General features: G+C 27.7%; 1 protein-coding gene across 8 annotated transcripts in view; it reads left to right on the top strand.

The window, feature by feature from the left end:
- sls (sallimus) overlaps positions 1-23,350 on the top strand; it is a 397,202-nt gene that overhangs the window by 357,021 nt on the left and 16,831 nt on the right. For 7 of the 8 annotated variants that reach the window (XM_075372740.1, XM_075372745.1, XM_075372744.1 and 4 more), the window contains 10 exons: positions 1,401-1,688; positions 2,753-2,897; positions 4,360-4,629; positions 5,437-5,600; positions 6,564-6,848; positions 11,623-11,777; positions 12,804-12,951; positions 17,244-17,398; positions 22,040-22,184; positions 23,078-23,152. In XM_075372740.1, the coding sequence (XP_075228855.1) occupies positions 1,401-1,688; positions 2,753-2,897; positions 4,360-4,629; positions 5,437-5,600; positions 6,564-6,848; positions 11,623-11,777; positions 12,804-12,951; positions 17,244-17,398; positions 22,040-22,184; positions 23,078-23,152 (1,830 nt within the window). The remainder of the gene's footprint in view (positions 1-1,400; positions 1,689-2,752; positions 2,898-4,359; positions 4,630-5,436; positions 5,601-6,563; positions 6,849-11,622; positions 11,778-12,803; positions 12,952-17,243; positions 17,399-22,039; positions 22,185-23,077; positions 23,153-23,350) is intronic. The other variant, XM_075372741.1, reaches the window with a different exon arrangement.

Genomic DNA, 23,350 nt, shown 5'->3' with positions numbered 1-23,350 from the left:
ATCCACATATTCGAGATATAATATATATATATATATGTGTGTGTGTGTATGTATGTGTGTTAATATTATATATTATAATTATATATATAAGAATTTATAATAACATAATTAATTTCTTTGAAGTCAATTTTAAGACTCATACTCCTCTATACTATTTTACAAATATAAATAAATAACTTGATCTACCAAGTACAGAATAAAATTAAATTAGTTAGGTTGACACTTACCTTATATCACTACATGTACACAATAATACTTTCTCGATTTTCTTTCATCTTCAGTTGATCTAATCTTTTAATTGTTCACTTAAAATTACATATTATAAATACACATTAACAAAATCTTGATAAATACAATAATACAAAATTTGTTTGGGTTTATAATTCTATTTTAACTTTTAATTTTGATTTTAAATATTAAATTTAAAGGGAAAATTTTTTTTATTTTAATTCCATTTTGATCTAAATTGATTTTAAAGCTTATATCCAAAGTTTTAACAAATTTTGTTGTATTGTATTTATCAAGATTTTGTTAATGTTGTGTATTTATAATATGTAATTTTATGTGAACAATTAAAAGATTGGATCTATTGAAGATGCAAAATAATAATGAAAGTAGTACTCTTGTGTATATATAATGATATAAGGTAAGTGTCATTCTGCCTAACTTAATTTTATTCTGTGCTTGGTGGATCAAGTTATTTATTTATATTTAATAACATAATTATATAATATATTTTATATTATATATATATATAAATTTAGCCATAGTTGTATCTGACCCTTGGCAATTCCAATTCCTTGGAATTTTACTGGCAGGTTTTTATGGGGGATTTCTCATGGCCTTCCCACTGTGGTTAATTGAAACCCAACCACAAAGAACACCGAAATCCACAGTATAGTATTCAAATTCATACAAAATCAATTGCCTTTACAAGGAGTCGAACCTTAGAACTTGTAACTTCGAAAATCAGCTGATTTTGCAGTGATGAGTTTAACCACTAGACCAACCCAGCAGGTTGGACTCTTGCACCCAGTAGTTTAATTTGTTTCTTATTTTTAGGAAATTTCCTTTACATTCCTGTATTGTCATTTCTGTTCTTCTGATATATTGGTAATAGTTTTTTGATATTTTTTCATTCTGCTTTAGAACTTAGTACTTAATTTTAATACTTCAGCCATATGCAGACTTTTGTTGCTCTTGATTTTTGAGTAACAATATCCTACCAAGTTGTTCATCCGCAGCAGTAAAGCATTTTGTTCTTGGCAATAATGACCCCTTCAGTTGTTTGATCCATTCTAAGAAAAAAGAAAAAAACTTACATTTAAAAAGTAAAAAGGGTAGAAAAATTCTTTTTTAAAATAGACTTTTGATTTATTTCAAAAATTACAATTTTTCAGCTATTGAGGCAGCTCCAAAGATCATGCTTGAGAAGAAGGAATACAGAGTTAAACAAGGAGAAGATGTTAACATTGAAGTTAAATTTACATCTACACCACCACCTAAAGAAGAATGGTTTGTTAATGGTACAGTTGTGAAAAAATCAAAGAGAATTACACCTACAATAACTGAAAGCAGTGCAACTCTTACTATTACTAAAGTTGAAGAGAAAGATGTTGGTGAATATACTATTGTTTTAACAAACAACATTGGTGAAGCATCAGAAAATGTTACACTAATTATAATGGGTAAGTTTTAATAACTTATTTATTTATATTTCTTTATATTTTAAATAAAACAAATTGTTAGGGATGTACGATTTAAGGAGTGTACTGAAATGAAACGACTGGCACTAGATATTATAAATATTTTCATCAGATCCAATTGATTTGCTAAAAAACATGATTATTAAACAAATATAACAGTTAAGAGTAAGTCAAATTCCTTTAAAAAAAGGTCAAGAAAGATATTCATCATTAATTCAGTAATTAATTCTTTTTTACATTTTCTTGATTTTCATTATTGTTACAGCTTAGAGATATAAAATATTCTACAGTTAAAAATTTAACCAAAGACCATAGTATGAAGCTAATATTATTTTATTTTTACTAGAAAAATGAATAATTATATTATTTCACAGAAGTCATTCTATTAAAAAATTTTTTTTTTATTTCCCTTTTTAACATTATTTTTATAGAACGCATTGTGTTTGTCTTTTCAATCTACATTTGCCTTCTCCAGCAAATAGAAATATTGAAATTCAATGTTATTATAAAAATAATAAGTGTGTGTTGTTTTGTTTGTGTAAAATAACAAATCTATATATTATCTATTAATTGTGTAAAATCAGTTCATTTTCAAGTTATTATATAGGACTAATATAATAAAAAGTTCAATCCAGTTAGCAACATTAAAAGTGTTAAATTTTTGTAAAACATTCAAAGTATTGTAAATTATATTATTTATAAGTTACACACACACACACATATGTATATTTATATATATTAACTTATGAGAAGTTACATTCCCATAGTTCACAGTTAGAACTAGGATTCTGGTCTGCACATCTGTCATGTAGTTGGGTTATGTATTATGATGGTAATTTTATTATCTTAGTCACATATATAGATGATATATCTTTGTATTTTTATTTCAATTTTAGCATACACTACAGATTTTTCATTGTAAGATATATTTAAATATATATATATATATATATATATATTTATAATGTAATATATTTTTAGGTAAAATCTCTGTATGAAGTAAGTAGATACCATATTTTTTATCTATATATTTTATTTAATTGCAGAGGTGCCTGGTGCTCCAGGAACTCCAGATGTTATTGACAAAACTGATACATCAGTCGTTCTCCACTGGAAGAAACCTGAATTCGATGGAAATTCACCAATTACTAATTATATTTTGGAGTATCATGATAAAGAAGAATTTTTAACGTAAGTTTTTGTTTATTTTTCTTTTAGTGTTTATTTATAATATTTTTTATTTATAGTATAAATATTATTTCTAGATTTTTTTTTTTTTAAATGACTTTGTAACTTTTATGATTTATTTAGTATATGTTGATGTTTAAACATTTTTAACATTTTTTTTTTTTTTTATAAAAATAACATGAAATTAGTCACAGATATAAAATTGTATTTATAAGATAATTGTTAGATCAGGTTTATTTTAAAGTTAGGTAACTACAAGTGTATCATCATTACAGTTAAACTCATATTCTACCCAGTTGAGCTGTGTATTTTCACTATGAATTTCTATTAGATTTTGTTAAGGTACGTGATAATTTTTACTTGTAAATTATATTTTGTGAATTTTTAAACTTATACACTCGTATAATACCACCATATCATTATTTCATTTTGTGTTGTTGATGCCTTTCTTTTTTTTTATCACTTGTGTAAATCTTAATTTAAGTAACATTCTTTATAAGTCATTTGTATCTGCTGCAGAATATGGATGGGTAAAGTAAACCAATCATCCATATCAGACTGGCAGAAGCAGAGAGTGTTTTCATACAAAGTTTACTGATATCAGATAAATTTAGATCTAAGAATTAAAAAACATTTTTGAAAATATTTTTGTGGATTTTATTGCTTTAATAGTGAAACTTGCACATTGAAAAAACCAAAAAGAAAACACAGACACCTTTGAAATTTGTTGTTACAGAAAGATGTTGAAAAATAACTGGGTTGATAACATTTTAAACAAAGAGGTGAGAAATGAGATCTGTTGCAGATTTTTGTAAATAGTCAAACTAGGATTCTGGTCTATCATGTAGTTGGGTTATGTATTAAGATTGTAATTTTATTATCTTAATCAGATATATATAGCATGATATAACTGTGTTTTTATTTCAATTTTAGCATACGCTACTGGTTTTTTTCATTTTGGGATGTATTTAAATTGTTTTTAAAGATATTTTTGTTTTTAATTAATTTTGAATTCTTAACATTTACTTTTTTAAAACAAAATACGTCATGTGTGGGCAATGATAATGCAAAAGCATTTTTCACCCCCTCCCCGCAAAAAAGAAGACATCCAGGTGTAATTAATTTGGTAATATAGAGGCATACAGAGGATAAAAAGTAGATGGCTTAGGTTTTTTAAGATATATTAAGGATGTAGGATCTAGTAAATATGTTGAAGTTAAAAGATTAGCACAGATCAGAAAACAGTGGAGAATAGCATCAAACCAATCAACTGAATCAAAAAAATATATACATATTTATATATACATAATGAAAATACTTGGTTTTTGTTGGTTTTTTTTTTGTTATTTCCTATTATACATTTTTTTTAAATCTTCAACATTGAGGATTTCTTTCAAAATTACATTTCTGTCATGTTGTAAATTTTTGTGATGTTAATAATTTTGTTAATATTCCTGTTTTATAGATGGCATGATGTCAAGGAAACAATAACTGAAACAACTCATACTATAAAAGATTTAACAACCAATGCACAAATAATGTTTAAAGTATCAGCTGTAAATGCTATTGGTAAAGGGCCTTGTTCTGATCCAACAGTATATCATAAGATTGCTAAACCAACAGAAGCTGAAGCACCAGTCATCAAAGAACCACTTAAGGACACAACTGCTGCACTTAAAGAATCTGTCACATTGAGTACTGTTATAAGTGGGCAACCTTTACCAGAAATTAAATGGTATGGTCAAATACATTTAAAACAAAGTAACAATTAATATAATCTAGCTTACCAGCACGTTGAAATGTTGGCTTACTTGGAAGCCATCATCAGGAGTTAAAATTAATGCATTAAAGTCAAAGTTTAGAAAATCATAGTTAAAATTTAGAAACTGTCATGACTGTCCAGTCCTACTTGTATACTAGAGTATTCTAGTACAGAGTATACTAACTAGTAGTAGAATAAATTTATTTATTTAACATATCAGCGGTACCATGTTTGAGAAATTACATTTAAAAACTTTATCATACTGAATTTTATCTTTAACAGAGAATTTAAAACTGACTAATATTAAACTAAAATCATTAACCTCTTTATGATTATATTAGTATGTGAAGTACATGACAAATTACAAATTTACTTACAGTTAATATCTGTGTAAGTGTACTCACTCTCTGTGAAGTAATCTGTCTTTTCTGATATTATTTACAGTTCTTGTATGCGGTCTTCGTATCTGTGTGAATATGCATCCTGTTTACCTCATTTATTTATTACTTATTACAGTTTAATTTGTATATTACTTTATAAAAGAAGTTGAAATTTAGATAGACATATACAAAAAAAATAAGTTTATTAGCATTAATAAGATTTATTTAAAACTGATGTTCATTAGATACTCGTATGTATATACAATTAACCAATTTTATTTCTTATTAATGTGAAGTAATATAGGCCAGAAATTATTGTTATTTAAAGAAAATTTTTGGTTAATTATCAATTAATTAATATAAAATCACATAATATTAATTTTATTTTACTTTCATCCAGGTTACGAGATGGTAAACCTGTAAAAAGTAAGACAATGACATATGAAAATCATGTAGCAAAATATACAATAACTGATGTAAAAGAATCTTCTGAGGGAACATACACTTGTAAAGCTAGTAATACTGCTGGTACTGCAGAAACATCATGCAAACTGGTTGTACAAGGTAAAGTATATGATTTTTTGTTGTGATTATAAAAATTGAAATTGTAGAAATTAAACATAACTTTTCTTTTTATTTATTATTATATTTGTTAAAAGAAAATTGGATTGTATAGTATGAATCCAATATTATTGAATGAATTACATCCAAGTAAGATGTAGATAACTCTGATTTTATTTAATTATTTCTATCTAAACTAAGTTTTCTCGTTGTTAGAAATGTTAATTAATCATTTTACATGTAATATTTATTAAACATTCTTAGTCTACCATCTTTTAAGTATTTAGCCCAATAATGACAAAAAAATTAAAAATTTTAATGTAAGAAGTTACATTTTACAAAATGCAATAAATTAAATACTATTAACCTCATCAGAATGAGTTGCCTGTATATGCAATAATGTATTTGTAAAGGTATTTGTATGAATAAATAAACTATAACCTAAATAAGAACAAATTTTTATTCATATTCAATGACTACAAAATAAAAGATATACAAAACATAGGTATCAAGGTCTAAAATAAAGTAATAGGACTGGTTCAGAAAAACTTTTTATTTACAATCCAATTATCCCACTCTTCATAGCGGTGTTAAAACTCAGAAACAGGAATATCCTTCAGATAGTCGGTTACATAATATAAGTTTAAAACCAGTATACTTAGACTTTCTCTCAAACATTGTAAATCTGTGTTATTTTAAAATCATTCTACTAAACAAAGCAGTAAGTTTGAATTAAGATAACCTAAATTATTGAATGTATTATGCTGTAATTCCTTGTCTCTTAGGATAGAATTTCTATTAGTATAAGATTGAGAAATAAAAATACAAATTTTAAGTCTCATTAATATAAGTTTCATTATCATAAAATCTTTTATTAATTGTATAGACACACACACACACACACACACACACACACACATATATATATATATTACTGATATAATGTTTGCATATTTTTTTAAACAGAAAAACCAAGAATAGAGATTGAACCAGGCACAGAGAACCAAACATTAAGAGTGTTGGGTCAATGGAAAAGTGTTGTTAAATTTTTTGGTTATCCTAAGCCAGAAATTACATGGAAAAAGAATAAGGAAACTATTACATCTGATCGACATTGCACTATATATGTTGATGATACAACATCCACAATTGCTATTTATTCTGTTGAAAGAAAAGATACAGCTAGTTATATTGTAACAGCTATAAATAGTGCTGGTTCAACATCTGCTGAACTTGTACTGCGAGTAATTGGTAAGTCCATTTTTTTCTTATAAACTGTATGTTTAAGTATTAAAGCAAGTAGTAAATAATAAAATTTGTGTTGTGTTGTTGAATCATAATTTACATCATGAAAAATAACATAGTATCTTTTTAATTTATAAATAGTTCTTAATAATTATAAAATTATATATATTACAATTTGTTTTTTTTTTTTGTTTTTAGTCATTTGACTGGTTTGATGCAGCTCTCTAACATTCCCTATCTAGTGCCACTCGTTTCATTTCGGTATACCCCCTACATCCTACATCCCTAACAATTTGTTTTACATATCCAAACATTGCCTGCCTGCACAATGTTTTCCTTCTACCTGACCCTCTAATATTAAAGCGACTATTCCAGGATGCCTTAATATGTGGCCAATAAGTCTGTCTCTTATTTTAACTATATTTTTTCAAATGCTTCTTTCTTCATCGATTTGTTGCAACACCTTTTCATTTGTCACTTTATCCACCCACCTGATTTTTAACATTCTCCTATAGCACCACATTTCAAAAGCTTCTAATCTTTTCTTCTCAGGTACTCCCGATTGTCCAAGTTTCACTTCCATATAAAGCGACGCCCCAAACATATGTATTCGAAAATCTTTTCCTGACATTTAAAGTAATTTTTGATGTAAACAAATTATATTTCTGACAGAAAGCTCGTTTCGCCTGTGCTATTCAGCATTTTATATCATTCCTGCTTCATCCATCTTTATTAATTCTACTTCCCAAATAACAAAATTCTTCTACCTCCATAATTTTTACTCTTCCTATTTTCACATTCAGTGATCCATCTTCATTATTTCTATTACATTTAATTACTTTCATTTTGTTCTTGTTTATATTCATGCGGTAGTTCTTGCGTAGGACTTCATCCATGCCAATCATTGTTTCTTCTAAATCTTTTTTACTTTCAACTAGAATTACTATATCATCAGCAAATCGTAGCATCTTTATCTTTTCACCTTGTACTGTTATTCCAGATCTAAATTGTTCTTTAATATCATTATCTGCTAGTTCTATGTAAAGATTAAAAAGTAACGGCGATAGGGAACTTCCTTGTCAGACTCCCTTTCTTATTACGGCATCTTTCTTATGTTCTTCAATTATTACTGTTGCTGTTTGGTTCCTGTAAATGTTATTAGCAATCGTTCTTCAATCTCTGTATTTGAACCCTACTTTTTTAAAATGCTGAACATTTTATTCCAGTCTACGTTATCGAATGCCTTTTCGAGGTCTGTAAATGTCAAGTATATTCGTTTGTTTTTCTTTAATCTTCCTTCTACTATTAATCTGAGGCCTAAAATTGCTTCCTTTGTCCCTATATTTTTTCTGAAACCAAATTGGTCTTCTCCTAACACTTCTTCCACTCTCCTCTCAATTCTTCTGTACAGAATTCTAGTTAAGATTTTTTATGCATGACTAGTTAAGCTAATTGTTCCGTATTCTTCATATTTATCTGCTCCTGCTTTTTTTGGTATCATGACTATAACACTCTTTTTGAACTCTGACGAAACTTCCCGTTATTCATAAATATTACACACCAGTTTGTGTAATCTACAATCACTTCCTCACCAGCACTGCACAGTAATTCTACAGGTATTCCGTCTATTCCAGGAGCCTTTCTGCCATTCAAATCTTTTAATGCTCTTAAATTCAGATATCGGTATTGTTTCTCCCCTTTCATCCTCTTCGACTTCCTCTTCTTCCTATATAACACCATTTTCTAATTCATTTCCTCCATATAACTCTTCAATATATTCCACCCACCTATCGACTTTGCCTTTCATATTATAAATCAGTGTACCATCTTTGTTTAACACATTATTAGATTTTAATTTATGTACCCCAAAATTATCCTTAACTTTCCTGAATGCTCCGTCTATTTTAGCAATGTTCATTTCTCTTTCTACTTCTGAACACTTTTCTTTAATCCACTCTTCTTTCACTAGTTTGCACTTCCTGTTTCTATTATTTCTTAATTGTCTGTGGTTCCTTTTACTTTCTTCATCGCTAGCATTCTTATATTTTCTACGTTCATCCATCAGCTGCAATATATCATCTGAAATCCAAGGTTTTCTACCAGTTCTCTTTGCTCCACCTAAGTTTGCTTCTGCTGATTTAATAATTTCTTTATTAACATTCTCCCATTCTTCTTCTACATTTTCTACTTATCTTTTTTACTCAGACCTCTTACGATGTCCTCCTCGAAAATCTTCCTTTCCTCCTATTCATCAAGCTTCTCCAAATTCCACCAATTTATCTGACACCTTTTCTTCAAGAACCGCAATCTACATTTCATTATCACTAAATTATGGTCGCTATCAATATCTGCTCCAGGTTAAGTTTTGCAGTCGAGGAGTTGATTTCTAAATCTTTTCTTAACCATGATAGATATCATGGTTAAGCAAATGCCTGGCTTATTCCATTTGTATATTCTTCTATTATGATTTTTAAATTGGGTGTTGGCAATTACTAAATTATACTTTGTGCAAAATTCTATAAGTCGCGTCCCCTCTTTCATTCCTTTTGCCCAGCCCGTATACACCCACAATATTTCCTTCCTTGCCTTTTCCAATGCTTGCATTCCAATCTCCAACTATTATTAAATTTTCATCTCCTTTTATGTGTATAATTGCTTCATCAATTTCTTCGTATAACACTCTACCTCATCTTCATCATCATGGACTGTTGTAGGCATATAGATGTTAACAATCGTCGGTTTAGATTTCGATTTTATTCTTATTACAATGATTCTATCGCTATGCATATTGATATACTCTACTCTCTTCCTTATCTTCTTGTTCATTACGAAACCTACTCCTGCCTGTCCATTATTTGAAGCTGAGTTAATTATTCTCAAATCACCTGACTAAAAGTCATTTTCTTCTTCCCACCAAACCTCGCTAATTCCTACTACATCTACATTTATCCTATCCATTTCCCTGTTTAAATTTTCTAACCTACCAGCCTTTTTTAGATTTCTAACATTCCACACTCCAACTCATAGAATGTTATTTTTTTAACTTTCTGGTGACCCCTTCTTTAGTAGTCCCCACCCGGAGATCTGAACGGGAGACTAGTTTACCTCCGGAATATTTTACCAAGGAAGGCGCCTCCATTATTGCTATATGAAAATGCAGTAAACTACATTTTATTGGAAAAAAAGCAACTGTAGTTTTCCATTGCTTTCAGCTGCACAGTACTCAGAGGATTGAGTGATGTTGATATAGCCATTTAAGTCAACCTGACCTACACCCTCAACAACTACTGAAAGAGCTGCTGCCCTCTTTCAGGAATCATTCCTTAGTCTGGCTCTCAACAGATACCTCTCCGATATGGTTGCACCTTCGATCCAGCTATTCTGTATCACTGAGCACTCAAGCTCCCTCACCAACGGCAAGGTTTCATAATTCATAGAGGGAGATGTTACAATAGTAACTTATTTAATTTGGTGAAAAAAAGAATGATTGGTATTAATTAACTTATGAATCGTATGTCAGTTTTTGAATTAATGTTAATGTTTCAGCATCAGTTTGTTTATATATTACAACAGCATTCTGGGTTATTCAAAGGCATAATTCCGTAGTTATAAATTCTTTTATCATAAGAAAAAAAATTCAAAGGTAACATATACCTATTACTGGTGAGAAACGTGACAGTAAGCAGTGAAAATTACTTATAATAATTATATTTAAGACAAATGACTAATTGCAAGCCACTTTAAAAGACGAAAGAAGTTTTTTACTCATGTTAAAATGACTTCAGCTGTACACAAGTAGTGTACATTAATGGCAAAGTGTCAATATTTGAAACTGAAGTTAATTTTTAAAACCTGAAGATTTTTTTAAATTTAGGCTTTGGTCAAACATGCATTTGACTGAGCTCCATTAAAATTAAACGTTGTCGGAAAAAGTTCTTTAGTGTTAATATTTAACAAGCAGATTGTACTGTGCTTACTTTAGATGCTAGATCCTCTGGTACTTTATGTATTATTATTCATTGTTTCACTTGCAACCCTCCATACTTCAATAAAATTGTTACAGTATTTATAACTTCATCTAAAATTTGATATACTATGTTCTTCCTTCACTTAATTTACTTGCAAACTTACTTTAAATAAATTACTTTTATATAAAATTTAGAGTGAATAGTAAAATTAAATATAAACATTTAATATAAAAAACATTATTTTTTTACAGTTGATAGTTTGTAAAGCGTTTGTTTATATACTATTTATAGTCTATCATCTGTTTGTAATGTGTACTATATCCATATAACCTGTTACAATAAAAAGCGTAGATAGTACTACAGGTGTAACCTCAATCATGTTTTTTCACCTCTCAGAAAATTCAGTGCCAACTTACTTATGATTTGGAATTTTTCCAGTGAATATATTTTTTCTACAATGTTACAATTGTCCAGCATTAGATACTAGGTTCTAACCTGAGGGGTATACTGTTCAGGATTTTAAAACTTTTAAATTGTTTATTTAAAAAAATTGAGTGCTTGTTTTTTTATTCATATTTTCTATTTGATCTGTATAATTATTTTAAATGTTAACAAAAAATACTTTTTTTAGGTACTATTTCCAGAGTAATAGTACTAATTAGATAATACCTAATACCTCCCAGGTAAGCTCTAGAAATGTGTATAGCAAATGTTCAGTTATTTTTTTAGACATACCTCTTGTAATGTTTATTACTTTTCAAATAATTTAATTATTTATATAATTATAAATATATATATTTTTTTTTTTTCAGATAAACCAACCAAACCACAAGGTCCAATACTAATAAAAGATATGGATAAAGATTCCGTTACAATTGAATGGAAACCGCCAGCTGATTGTGGTGGATTAGATCTAGTTGGTTATTCCATTGAAAAATGTGACATGTCAAAAATGTTATGGACTAAGGTACATTCTATATTATATTGTTTACATGTTTCAAAGTAAAATATATTGCATAAATACAGATGGTTATTTTTCTAGTTCATGTGCCTAGCTAGACATCAAATATAAAATGTTGAGTTGATTTTTGGGATTTTAGAAAAGTTATATTAAAGAATATTTCTGGAACTAGCTATAAGAAAATAATATTAAATTGCTTTGTTTTTTTTTTTATTTATTTAAAAAATAGCAGTACTGATTAAATATAGTGGAATTTAATTTTCATATCATAATTTTTATTAGTTATATCATAAGATACAAAGAGTCTAATAATATATAAGCTTAACATTATATTACTTATAAGCTTAACTTACCAAGATTAACATTAAATTATTACAATTAATACCTCGCATTTCATTAACAGTTTCTGTATTTATATATAGCTGCAAGTTGTCTCGTTTCATTCTTCAATGAAATATATATTTAACAGTTTAACACTGTAATATTAATTATTTTTACCACTCATGTATGTTACTTTAAATAGTATTTATAACCGTTACTGTTTGCATATTGATCTGTTTTACTTCAAAATATATTATTTAAAATTAGATCAGGAAATATTTTTGGCTTAAAACTACTTTCAAGAGCATTTATAAATAATAAATTGAAATATATTCATTTCTTCATTCAGTTTTAGTTAGTTGCCCAAGCTTTTATTTAAATGTACTTGAAAATAAATAAATGTTTATTTCTTTAGTTAGTTTTTTTTTTTTTTTTTTTGTAAATATACATAAAGCTTTAACTATGTGGAACATATCTTATAAGTTAAGTATTTTTTCTGTTTAAATTAATTTTTTTTTTTTAATTTGGTGCATTTGTTAATTCTGTTAATTTAATGAGAAATTATTTTAGAAAACTGTAAATTTTGCAAGAAAGCTTAATAAAGTTAACATACAATATCGGTAAACTAAAATATTTTCATTTTTTTTTTTTATTTATATAATTTTTTGTGTTATTAGGTAATTAAAATAATCTGTTCATCATTTTTATCAGGTTTCTGATGTTGATAAAGATATTACATGTCATACAATCCAACGGTTACAAGAAGATAATGAATATATGTTCCGTGTTTTTGCTCAGAATCCAGTTGGTATTTCTGATGCACTTGAAAGTGAAGTTGTTACTGTTAAATGTAAATATGGTAAGTTATCTAAATCATTAACTGTGTATATATATATTGATCTTTATATGAAATCCTAAAAATATAAAATTACAACTTTTTAGTTTGATAATATTTATACTGTTATTAAAATAGCATTTAAGTTTAGTTATTATTCACTTTTTTCATTATATTCAAATCATTAAATACTTTGAATAACTTCTTCATAAAAGTTTGTTTTTCTTCGTAAACAAGTAGATAAAAACTATTTTTATTTGTTTAACATGGAACATTTATATTAAAATTACATTAGTAAATGGATCAATATTTCTAATGATTTTATTTTATCACAACTTTAAATACCAACTCTGAACCAAAAACTCTATGTAGATGTATTTCAGTACATTTGGACATGCTAAATCAATGATGTCAGGACTCATCATTAGATTGAATCTAAAACTAAATGCATGCTGATCAGTGCTTGTTAGATACTCAAATTGCACTTCATTTATTTAAACAAATGTGTAAATTACATTATCAAAATACATCATATGAAGACTGAAACATTGCAGTGTTGAGCCTGCTTACTCCTTATTTATCTTATTTTTTTTTACATGCAGTGTATTGTTAGATACTTGGAAGGAGAATGAATCAACTGAAAATTTATCCTAAATGATTAATAATTAAAGTAATTTTCTAATTGTTGGTTATTTTGTGATAAACAGAACACTTAAATTCATATTTAATTGAATTATTTTACGTCATTATTCTTAAACTGGTTGTTTTTTTTAACAGTTCAATTTCTGACTAGTTAAAAAATTAACCCACTTTATTTATTTATTTTTTTATGACCATCTATAAAATAATCTACAATATTTTTCTAGCATTATAAAAATACAATTAAAGAAAAAATAAAATAGAATATATGAATTAATTTATTTTGATATGAGCAAATACTGTGCATAATTAATGTGTTTTAACTTTATAATTAAATCATTAAAATTTTGTTACTCTTTAGTAATAAATCTAGTTTAGTAATATAAATATTACTGTTTAGATAAAACTTAGAATTATTTTCCATAATTATTAAATATGTAGGAAATAAAAAATAAATTTAAAGATAATAAATATGTTTGAAAACATTACAAACACTTTTATATATAATTATTTATTTATTTATAATGTGAGGGGATATATATGTATGTATATATACACACAAGATCTGTTCAGAAAATAACCAAACATTTTTAATTATGCACCAATGGAGATATTTAGTGACGTGCGGTTAGCAGCATTGTGTTCCATATAACCTCCTCTGCAACCACATGTTCTTGGATTGTTGATGTCTCATTTAGTTTTTATGTTATTGTTATGTGAGTGCAGTGTCTTTAAATGTTAGTAGGAATTTTATAATGTGCGAATTTTAGGAGCAACAATACAACATAAAAATTTAGCATGAAACTGGGGAAAAACAGAAACTTTCGACTTTTGAAACAAACTTATGGAGATGATGCTCTGGGTCATACACAATGTTACCAATGGTTTTCACTATTTAAAATTGGTTGTTGGTCAGTTGAAGATGACCCTTGACTTCCACTGATGACACCCATGTTCAGAAAATTAATGATCTGATCCTGCAGATTGCCGATTAACTGTCAGAGAACTGCAGAAGAAGTTAGCATCTCAGTTGGATCATGCCATAACATTTTGACTGAAAAATTGAACATTCATGGAGTTGCAGCAAAGTTTTTTCCTCATTTGATGACTGAGCAGCAGAAAGAATATCGATAGACTATTGTTGGCAACTTCTTCAACAAGCCAATAATGATGAAACATTCATGCAGAGAATCATAACGAGAGATGAAAGCTGGGTTTAGATGTCCCAAGAGAGCATGTCAGTCTCGATCCAGTGATAAAGTAGTGCTCCTTGTTTTTTCAATTTTAATGGAATTGTGCATTTTGGATTCTTGCCTCAAGGTGAAACAGAGAACTCTGCATACTATCAAGGTGTTTTACAATGGTTACATGAAAAAATTCACAAAAAGAGACCAGAGTTGTGGCGAGACAATTCATATAGTCCACCAAGACATTGATGACATTAAAGCATATTTGTCACGGACCTTAAAGGCCATTTCAAATGAAACTATCCAGACTGCTTCGTGAAGCGGAAACACCACGGCGGAAAGTGTGTGAATACAGGAAGGGAGTACTTTGAAGGAAACAAGGACCAATAATCTGTAAAATTAATAATAAAGATTAAAAAAATAAAGTTCAGTTATTTTCTGAACTGACCTTGTGTGTGTGTTAATTGCTTGTACTACCCTCAGGATTTGTACACTTAATATACTTTAGTCACACAGATTATTTCAATTGTCATTAACTAGTTTTTTGTATCCCTCAGACCATCTTCCTTTTAACTGGATGTTTCCTCAGACATAGATTGTATAGTTGGATGATGGATAACAGTGTAAGAACAATACAATCTACAACTGAGAAAACATCCAGTACAGTAGAAGATATTCAAAGGCAGCATTTCTCAACCTGGGGTCGCAGTGATATGAAAGGGGGGTCATAAAATTAGCATACAACTTTACATTTAAACAGTAATGAAATTATTTTATGAGAAAAATATAAGTACACATTAATGAGATGGTTGCATTTGTTTTTCATTTAAAAGTTTCTCCATACTGGTTCTATGTTAGAAACACAGAAACGCAAATTGTTTTCAAGTGGTACGAGATGATTCCTACATTTAATTTTTAGCATGATAGACAAAAAACCCTTTTTTCAGAGGTAGGTGTGGGAAAAGGATTAATATTTTCAATGCTTCTGTGATAAAATTTCCAAATTCACTTTGACGAGCAAGCCAAATCATAACTAAATCCTCAGATGAGAATTGTAGTTGTATGTTTTATTGACAGACACTTTGATGAGCTAGTCGTGAATCTCAACTGGTAACTTAGCAGCTGCAACAATATTTTCACTAAATGGATTCAGTACCCATATCTTCAAGAAATAATTTTTATCTTCTGGGAAATATTCTGCCAATTGAATTTTTAGCTAACTTAAATGTATCTTCATGCTATTCAAACTGCAGTAAATAATAGTGTCTTCTTCATCCAAATTTTTTTCAATATACTCAGAAGTGAGTGGAAACATACCAGAATTATACTCATTATTCTGTAAAAATATTGAGAATGGTGTTTGTTTATCCTGAAAAAATATTATTAATTCATCTCATAGTCTCAATAACTGGGTTACAAATAATTTGTTTGAGATTTTATGGCATTTTTTTTTTTTTTTTGGCAAGAGCATGTCCAAGGCAAGGAAGCAGTGTGTCCATTCAGCCCTTTGTATAAGACAATATTTTTATTTTTTCAGAAATCTACTGGTTCTTTCTTGTTATCGCCTTTGCACCACAACTACATACTGTAATAACTGTAATACATTTTGTCCAATCTGTGTTATAGTTTTTAGTAGCTTCTTAAAAAAAATCAAAAAGACATTGTCCTGTTGCATGACCAGGTATTGATTTGCAAAACAACATGTTTTCTTTGATTGATATGTCCCTATCACATTCATATCTCATAGAATATAAGAACTGAGAAATGTTTGCCACATTATTGATTTATCAAATTGAATACTTAAAAACTCACTTGCTGAATTATCTGATCACAAACAATCACAGCCATGTTATCAATTTGCCTTGATAATGAATCATTAGAAAGCAGAATTTTTTTCTTCTTCCACACCTATTAAAACACTGACTCAATTGCACCAGGCAATATGAGGTTTTCTGCGATTGTATGTTTGTACACTTCATTCATGCATGTTCATACCCATCGCAAAATATTCATTATATATATATTTTTTTTTACTTTTTATGGGGGTTGTGGAGCTAGAAGGTTGGGAATCACTGTTCTGATTGAATCACTGTTCTAATTGGAGCCAGTTGATGTCAAATATAATAACTCTTGTGTGAATAAATATTGTAAATTAATAAGATATATATCAATATATGTAATATTATTGATTAATGGTTTAGATTATTAAAAGAATAATCTACATACAAAATATATTAAAGATTATAAAATTAAAAATTAAAAGCCTTCTCTCTGCCACATCTTATTAAAAGTACCTATATTTATTCTTTTATAATATGTATTGTTGCTGATGGAAGTAGTGATCACTACAAAAAAAAAATTTAATAAATAAAATGAAAGTAGGATAGAATTGTATAAGTAAGATATAAAATTTAATTAATTCAATTAATTAAGTCAATTTTTTTTAATAATTATTAAATTAATATATTCAATTTTTCTTTTCCACTTCAGAAAAGCCATCACCGCCGCAGGGTCCATTAGAAATATCTGGAATGACAGAAACATCATGTACAATAAAGTGGCATCCTCCCCTTAGTGATGGAGGAACACCAATCATCGACTATACTGTTGAACAAAAGGAATCAACAAAGAAAGCTTGGCAAAAGGTTGTTTATTGTAATAATAAATTATATTGTACAGGTTATGCAGGTTATGATTATTAAAGAATTTTTTTTCTCCTTTCATAATACTAATTAGTAATATATATTAGTTTTGAAAACTATATTTAATCAGTAGGTCTTTTCACATAACTCGATTATTATCTTCTTTTTTATGGAGTCTTTATTATTAACTCTACATTCTCTGATCAGTCACAAACTTTGGTATAATGCTTGCTCACTTTGTTTCTTCATTGTCTTAGAATATTACTATTCACTATTATAACTCTACAACAGGTCAAAGTAAAGTTCTATCAGTTATTCCTCTCCTGACTATAATGATACATGCTGCTATAGCAGTTGTAGCCATAATGGTAAAAAATGTAGAACAGTAAAAAAAAAAATCTAAAAATTTTCTCTCTTTTTAAGTTTTATGTCTTAAGGAAATATTTTCAAAAATAGCTTTAAATAATTGTAAATAATCTGCAAAAAATATTTTTTATTCCAATGCTCCCAAGTCCAAAAAATATATTTTTGTCAGACTGACATTTGTGCGTATTTATGTTGGTTCATATTTGGTCTTATAACTCTATAACCTCCTGATTTTCTTCAAAATTGGTAGGTAGGTACTACCTTCAGGGGGAAAGAATGTATTAAATTTTTGTAAAATTTGAGAAAAGGGGTGATGTTTTTGGCTGAAATAAAATTTCAAGTCTGCTGGGGCACTTACGCAAAATACTTTAATTTTTGTTATCAATATCACAAATTACAGATCTTTTTTGTAATCCCCCCACAAAAAAAAACACTTTATTTTTTAACTAATGGGCCAAAAATCGATGTATTTTTAATATCCAATAAGAATTAGGTGGGAATATGCATGTTTCAAAATAGCAGGAAATATTGATATTAACAATAACCAGGTTGGAGAAATAACCTGACAGCACATTAACATGCTCTTTTATATCGGTCATTCTAAAACATTCTCCATATTAACACATTTTACATATTAAAAATATAAGCATTATTGCTTATAATAGATATAAATTACAAATACAATCAACTAAACTTAACCCACACAAGCTTCGATCACTAACCTCTACTAATTAAGAGTAATATTTTGATTATTTAAATAATTACAATAATTACTGACTGAATTTATTAAAAATTTATTAATCTAACCAAAGTTAACCTATACTCACTAACCTCAACTAATTAACAATAATGTTTTGATTACACTGATAAACATAATTTTTGTTTCCTAACATGCGATACATGATTTTCTGTTTCTTTTATGCTAAAAATGAATATGAACTCGGAATGTTTCTATCATCCACCATTTTAGAAAAATTTTTTAATTTTAATTAATGAAATTTTTCAACATACAGTTAGCTTTTTAAGCTCCTATATTGTATTTTTTAGCTCATTTTTTATTGTTTAACTTTGTTAACATAATTTATAAGCTATAAATAAACAAAACTAGACAAAAAATTAAATCATATCATAGTCACATATTATGACATCATATCTAATACTAATACTGAAGAGTGAGCCTTTCAGTCTTATTGCTGTCTTAAGTTTGTTAACAGTGCAGTGTCATAATGCCTAGACATTGGGTAAATGATGTGGATACCTTTTGTTATGTATGTGGTGAGTTTACTGTATAATCAAATAGAAAAAACATTACACCTTTAATTAAAGAAGCATATCATTTGTACTTTCAGTGTAAAATTGATGATCAGGATAAGAGATGGGCTCCTCATGTAGTATGCACTAATTGTTCTGTATATTTAATATGATGGCTGAAAGGTACACAGAAGGCTTTGCCATTTGGTGTACTTATGGTTAGGCGTGAATCAAAGGATCATGTAACCAATTGTTACTTTTGTTTAACAAGTATGTCTGGGATTTCTAAAAAATCTAAACATTCTTAAAATATTCTTCATTGCAATCTGCAATCTGGCCTGCACCTCACAGTGAAATTATTCCAGTTCCTGAGGCACCTGTGAATGTATGTTTCGAAAGCAGCAATAAAAAAAAACTGGGGAAAGAATCTGGGAGTACTGAAGACAACAATGATTTTGATTTTGTATTATCTTCCAATAAGCCACATCTTACATCACAAGGTGAATTAAATGACTTGGTTAGGAATTTTAATTTATCAAAAAATCAAGATTAGCTGTTAGGACCAAGACTGCAAGGTTGGAATTTACTTCAAAAAATACAAAAATTTCAGGCTTTAGAAGCCGACAAAAAGAACTTTCACAGTACTTTATTGATGAAAATAATTTGGTTTATTGCACAAGTATTGATGAGCTGATGTTGCATTTAGGACAAGCTCAAAAATCTGAGGACTGGCACCTTTTTATTGATTCGTCCAAGTATAGTTTAAAAGTAGTTCTACTACAAATATCCTTGTAACAAGGATACAAATATCCTTCAATACCTTATGGTAATAATTTGAAAGAGACATACGATGAGATGAAAGACGTTCTTGAAAAAAATAAATTATAAAACATAGCTGGTACATATGTGGTGATAGAATGTTATTAGCTGTTTGTTAGGCATGCAGTTAGGCTATACTAAGTACATATACTTTCTTTGTGAATGGGACAGCCAAACCTGGGAAAGACACATTACCAAAGAGTGGAAGAAACGAGACAACTTAACTCCAAACTGGAAAAATATTATTCATGAGCCCTTAGTTGAACCCAAAAAAATATTTTTACCCTGTCCCCCATATCAAGCTAGGACTAATGAAATATTTTGTAAAAGCAATGAAGAAAGATTGTCCTGAATCTTTGTACATCAGGCAGAAATTTTCTAATGCAAGTGAAGGAAAAATTAAAGAAGGAATATTTGTTGGTCAAAGATGATATATTTAACTCAATGTTAAATAATGTAGAAGGTGCAGCTTTGGGCTTCATTTAAAGACATTTGCAAAACGTTTCTCAGCAAACAAAAATCCGACAATTATCACGATATTGTTAATCAACATGTTACTTCATACAGAGTTATGGAATGTAATATGTCTTTGAAAATACATTTCCTCCACTCACATCTAGATTTTTTCCCGGGCAACCTTGGAGATGTAAGTAACAAACACAGTGAAGATTTCCACCAAGACATTTTGGTGATGGAAAGCCACTATAAATGGAAATAGAATACTAACATGCTAGCCGATTACTGTTGGACATTAATTTGTGCCTGAGGCTAATTGTAAAGAAAAGCATCAACAAAATCATTCTAACATAGGTATGGGCATGCAAAATTATAAATTTTAACTATATTTTCCCTTAATTTATTTTGAAGTGTAATTTATTTAAAGCTAAGTGTGACAGAAAAATTGTATTTACAGATGTGTAGTGTATGCAAAAAAGTAATTCAAGAAATGGTGTCACACTTAGAGAAACATTAAAAAATTTGTGTGCTCTATCAATGTTATTTAAATAATAAATAATTGCAGTAATTACTGAATTTATTATTTAAATATTCAAAACATTACTGTTAATTAGTAAGATTAGCAAGTGTAGATTAAGTTTGGTTAGATTATATTTATAAAATAAATAATTATAAATTGTTATAAAAATGGTAATATAAATAGTTATATCTGGTTATTGGGTTATTTCTCCAACCTGGTTTGTTAATATCAATATTGCTTGCTATTTTCAGTAATCTCCAGGTGAAAAACTTGCAAAAATTTGGGGGGTGAGAAACGAAAAACTACCAATTTTGATTTTTTATTTTGAAACGTGCATATCCCACCTAATTCTTATTGGATATTAAAAATACATCAATTTTTGGTTAATTGGTTAAAAAATTAAGTGTTTTTTCAGGAGGTGAATTCCAAAAAAGATCCCAAATTATAAATAATCTGTTTTATATTCACCCCCTCTATAAAAAAGGACTATATATTTTTAATTTTTTAGCTTCATCTTTATTTAGAAGAGGAGTTAATGGGAGTTTTTTACATTATATTTTCTACATCATAAGCCTTCAAACCACTGCAAAAATGTTTTGACCATCCGACACCATTGGTCTGTTTTAATAAAATATATTGTTTTTAATTTAAAAAAAGAATTTTAACTTATTTTAAATTTAAATCCTTCTCACAAGTTACACATTGCATTAAAAATCTAAAAAGTTAAAATTTTTGATATTTCATTTTCATTTTGAACTGAAATTATAAAACTGCGTACATATTTTGATCATGTTCTTAAAACAATAGGTAAGTGAAAAAAACTACCATATGATTAAGAGCGAAAATAGTAAGTAATTACTTAAAAAAATAGACACTATTATGAAACCGACCATCAGAAAAATAATCTTTAAATGGTTAAATGATAAATAAAACTGTTCCTAAATATATCTTTATTAATTGTTTTATATTATCTCTTTCTTATTAATGTTATAGATCACTGAAAAAGCAGGTAAAAATAAAACTGTACTTTTTAAGTATAATTTTCCATAATTCCTGTAGGTTTTTGTTAGATTAACATCAATTGACTATAGTAACATAGAAACAAGTTTTAATATAAAAATAAATTCTTTTCAGAAAGTTATTTATAAGATATAACTAAAAAAGAAAAGCTTTTTCTTTCATTTAGTTTTATAATAATAAATTGATTTGTAATATTTTCTGATTTAAACCAGGTTGGAACAACAAAAGATCTTCATATTTGTATATCAAATATGAAACCCAACACTGCTTATGAATTTAGAATAACAGCACATAACAGAATTGGAGCCAGTGCTCCATATTATGCAGAAGAACCAGTTGTTGCTGGCAAACGAATTAGTAAGTTGTACATGTATTTTTTATTTTATTTTTTATCCTAGTTGCTACATGAAGGCTTCATTTTATTTCTGTTGTTAACTGATTTCACTTTATTTTACTAGGCTTTATTTTTCTGTTTTTTATATAAAATTTGCTTAATTCATTTTTAAACATTTATAAGTGAGATTTCACTAGTAAACATGGCAACTATATGAACATAAACATAAAAGTATGCAAATATTTTTAATTAGAATTTTAATATGAAATTTATGAAATGAAGTTTTTCATTATTTATTTAATAAAAGTATAAATAAATTATCTATTTTAGTTTGTTTTTTATTCCAATTAATATTATTTTAATTATTTATTTTCCTGTTTTAAAATGATTGGATATAATTGTATTAAAATTTGTTACAATACTTTTTTACATTTTTTGTTGGAAAGCTTTTTTATGATTTCTATCAGGTTTTTCCAAAAGATGTGAAATTATTATTATTATTATAAATGTGTATTAGTTTTGATTTACATTATTATAGATTTCAAGTTTACTATTGATTCAACCTAGCTTATTAACAATTCTAATCTGTTCCCTTTAATATTTATAATATTTTTAGCTTAATTTTGCATATATTTAAGTAAATGATTTATTAGATTTAATATGCAGCTAATAAATTGCATTGTGCTTAAAATAAAGTAATATATTTTTATCTGTGTAAAGTAACAGTTCAGTACAAATTACTACTTTATTCTGGTAGTAAATTTAATGCTTAAATGTTGTTTTTTTTTAATTTTTATTTCACTTTTCAGGGTTTTTATAGGAATAGTAAATTCAGCTTATTATTTTTTCTGTATTTCAGTTCATTAATGCTTTTTTAACAAATTGTTTTTTTTTTAAACTTATGCTTTTACCTTAGGTGGACCTAAGTTAACTGATCAAGCAATTTTTGCTCTTTTGGGAATTTTCCCTTCCACAAAAATTGGTGGTCCTTGTAAGTAAATGTTTGGACTTTATGTCCAAAGTCTGTGTAAATAGTTTTTTCCTACATTTTTCTTGCATTTGAGATAGTAATTTAGAATGTATATAAATGTTTCTTTAATGAGGAATAACCATTAAATTTCTTTTTGTAAATATTCTATTTACATTATTTGAATAAGTTTTTGTTGTTTATTACTACATATATGTGTAT

Source organism: Lycorma delicatula, chromosome 8, assembly GCF_047948215.1.
Source record: "Lycorma delicatula isolate Av1 chromosome 8, ASM4794821v1, whole genome shotgun sequence".
Taxonomy (NCBI): Eukaryota; Metazoa; Arthropoda; class Insecta; order Hemiptera; family Fulgoridae; genus Lycorma; species Lycorma delicatula.
This window is presented reverse-complemented; position numbering and strand designations above follow the sequence as displayed.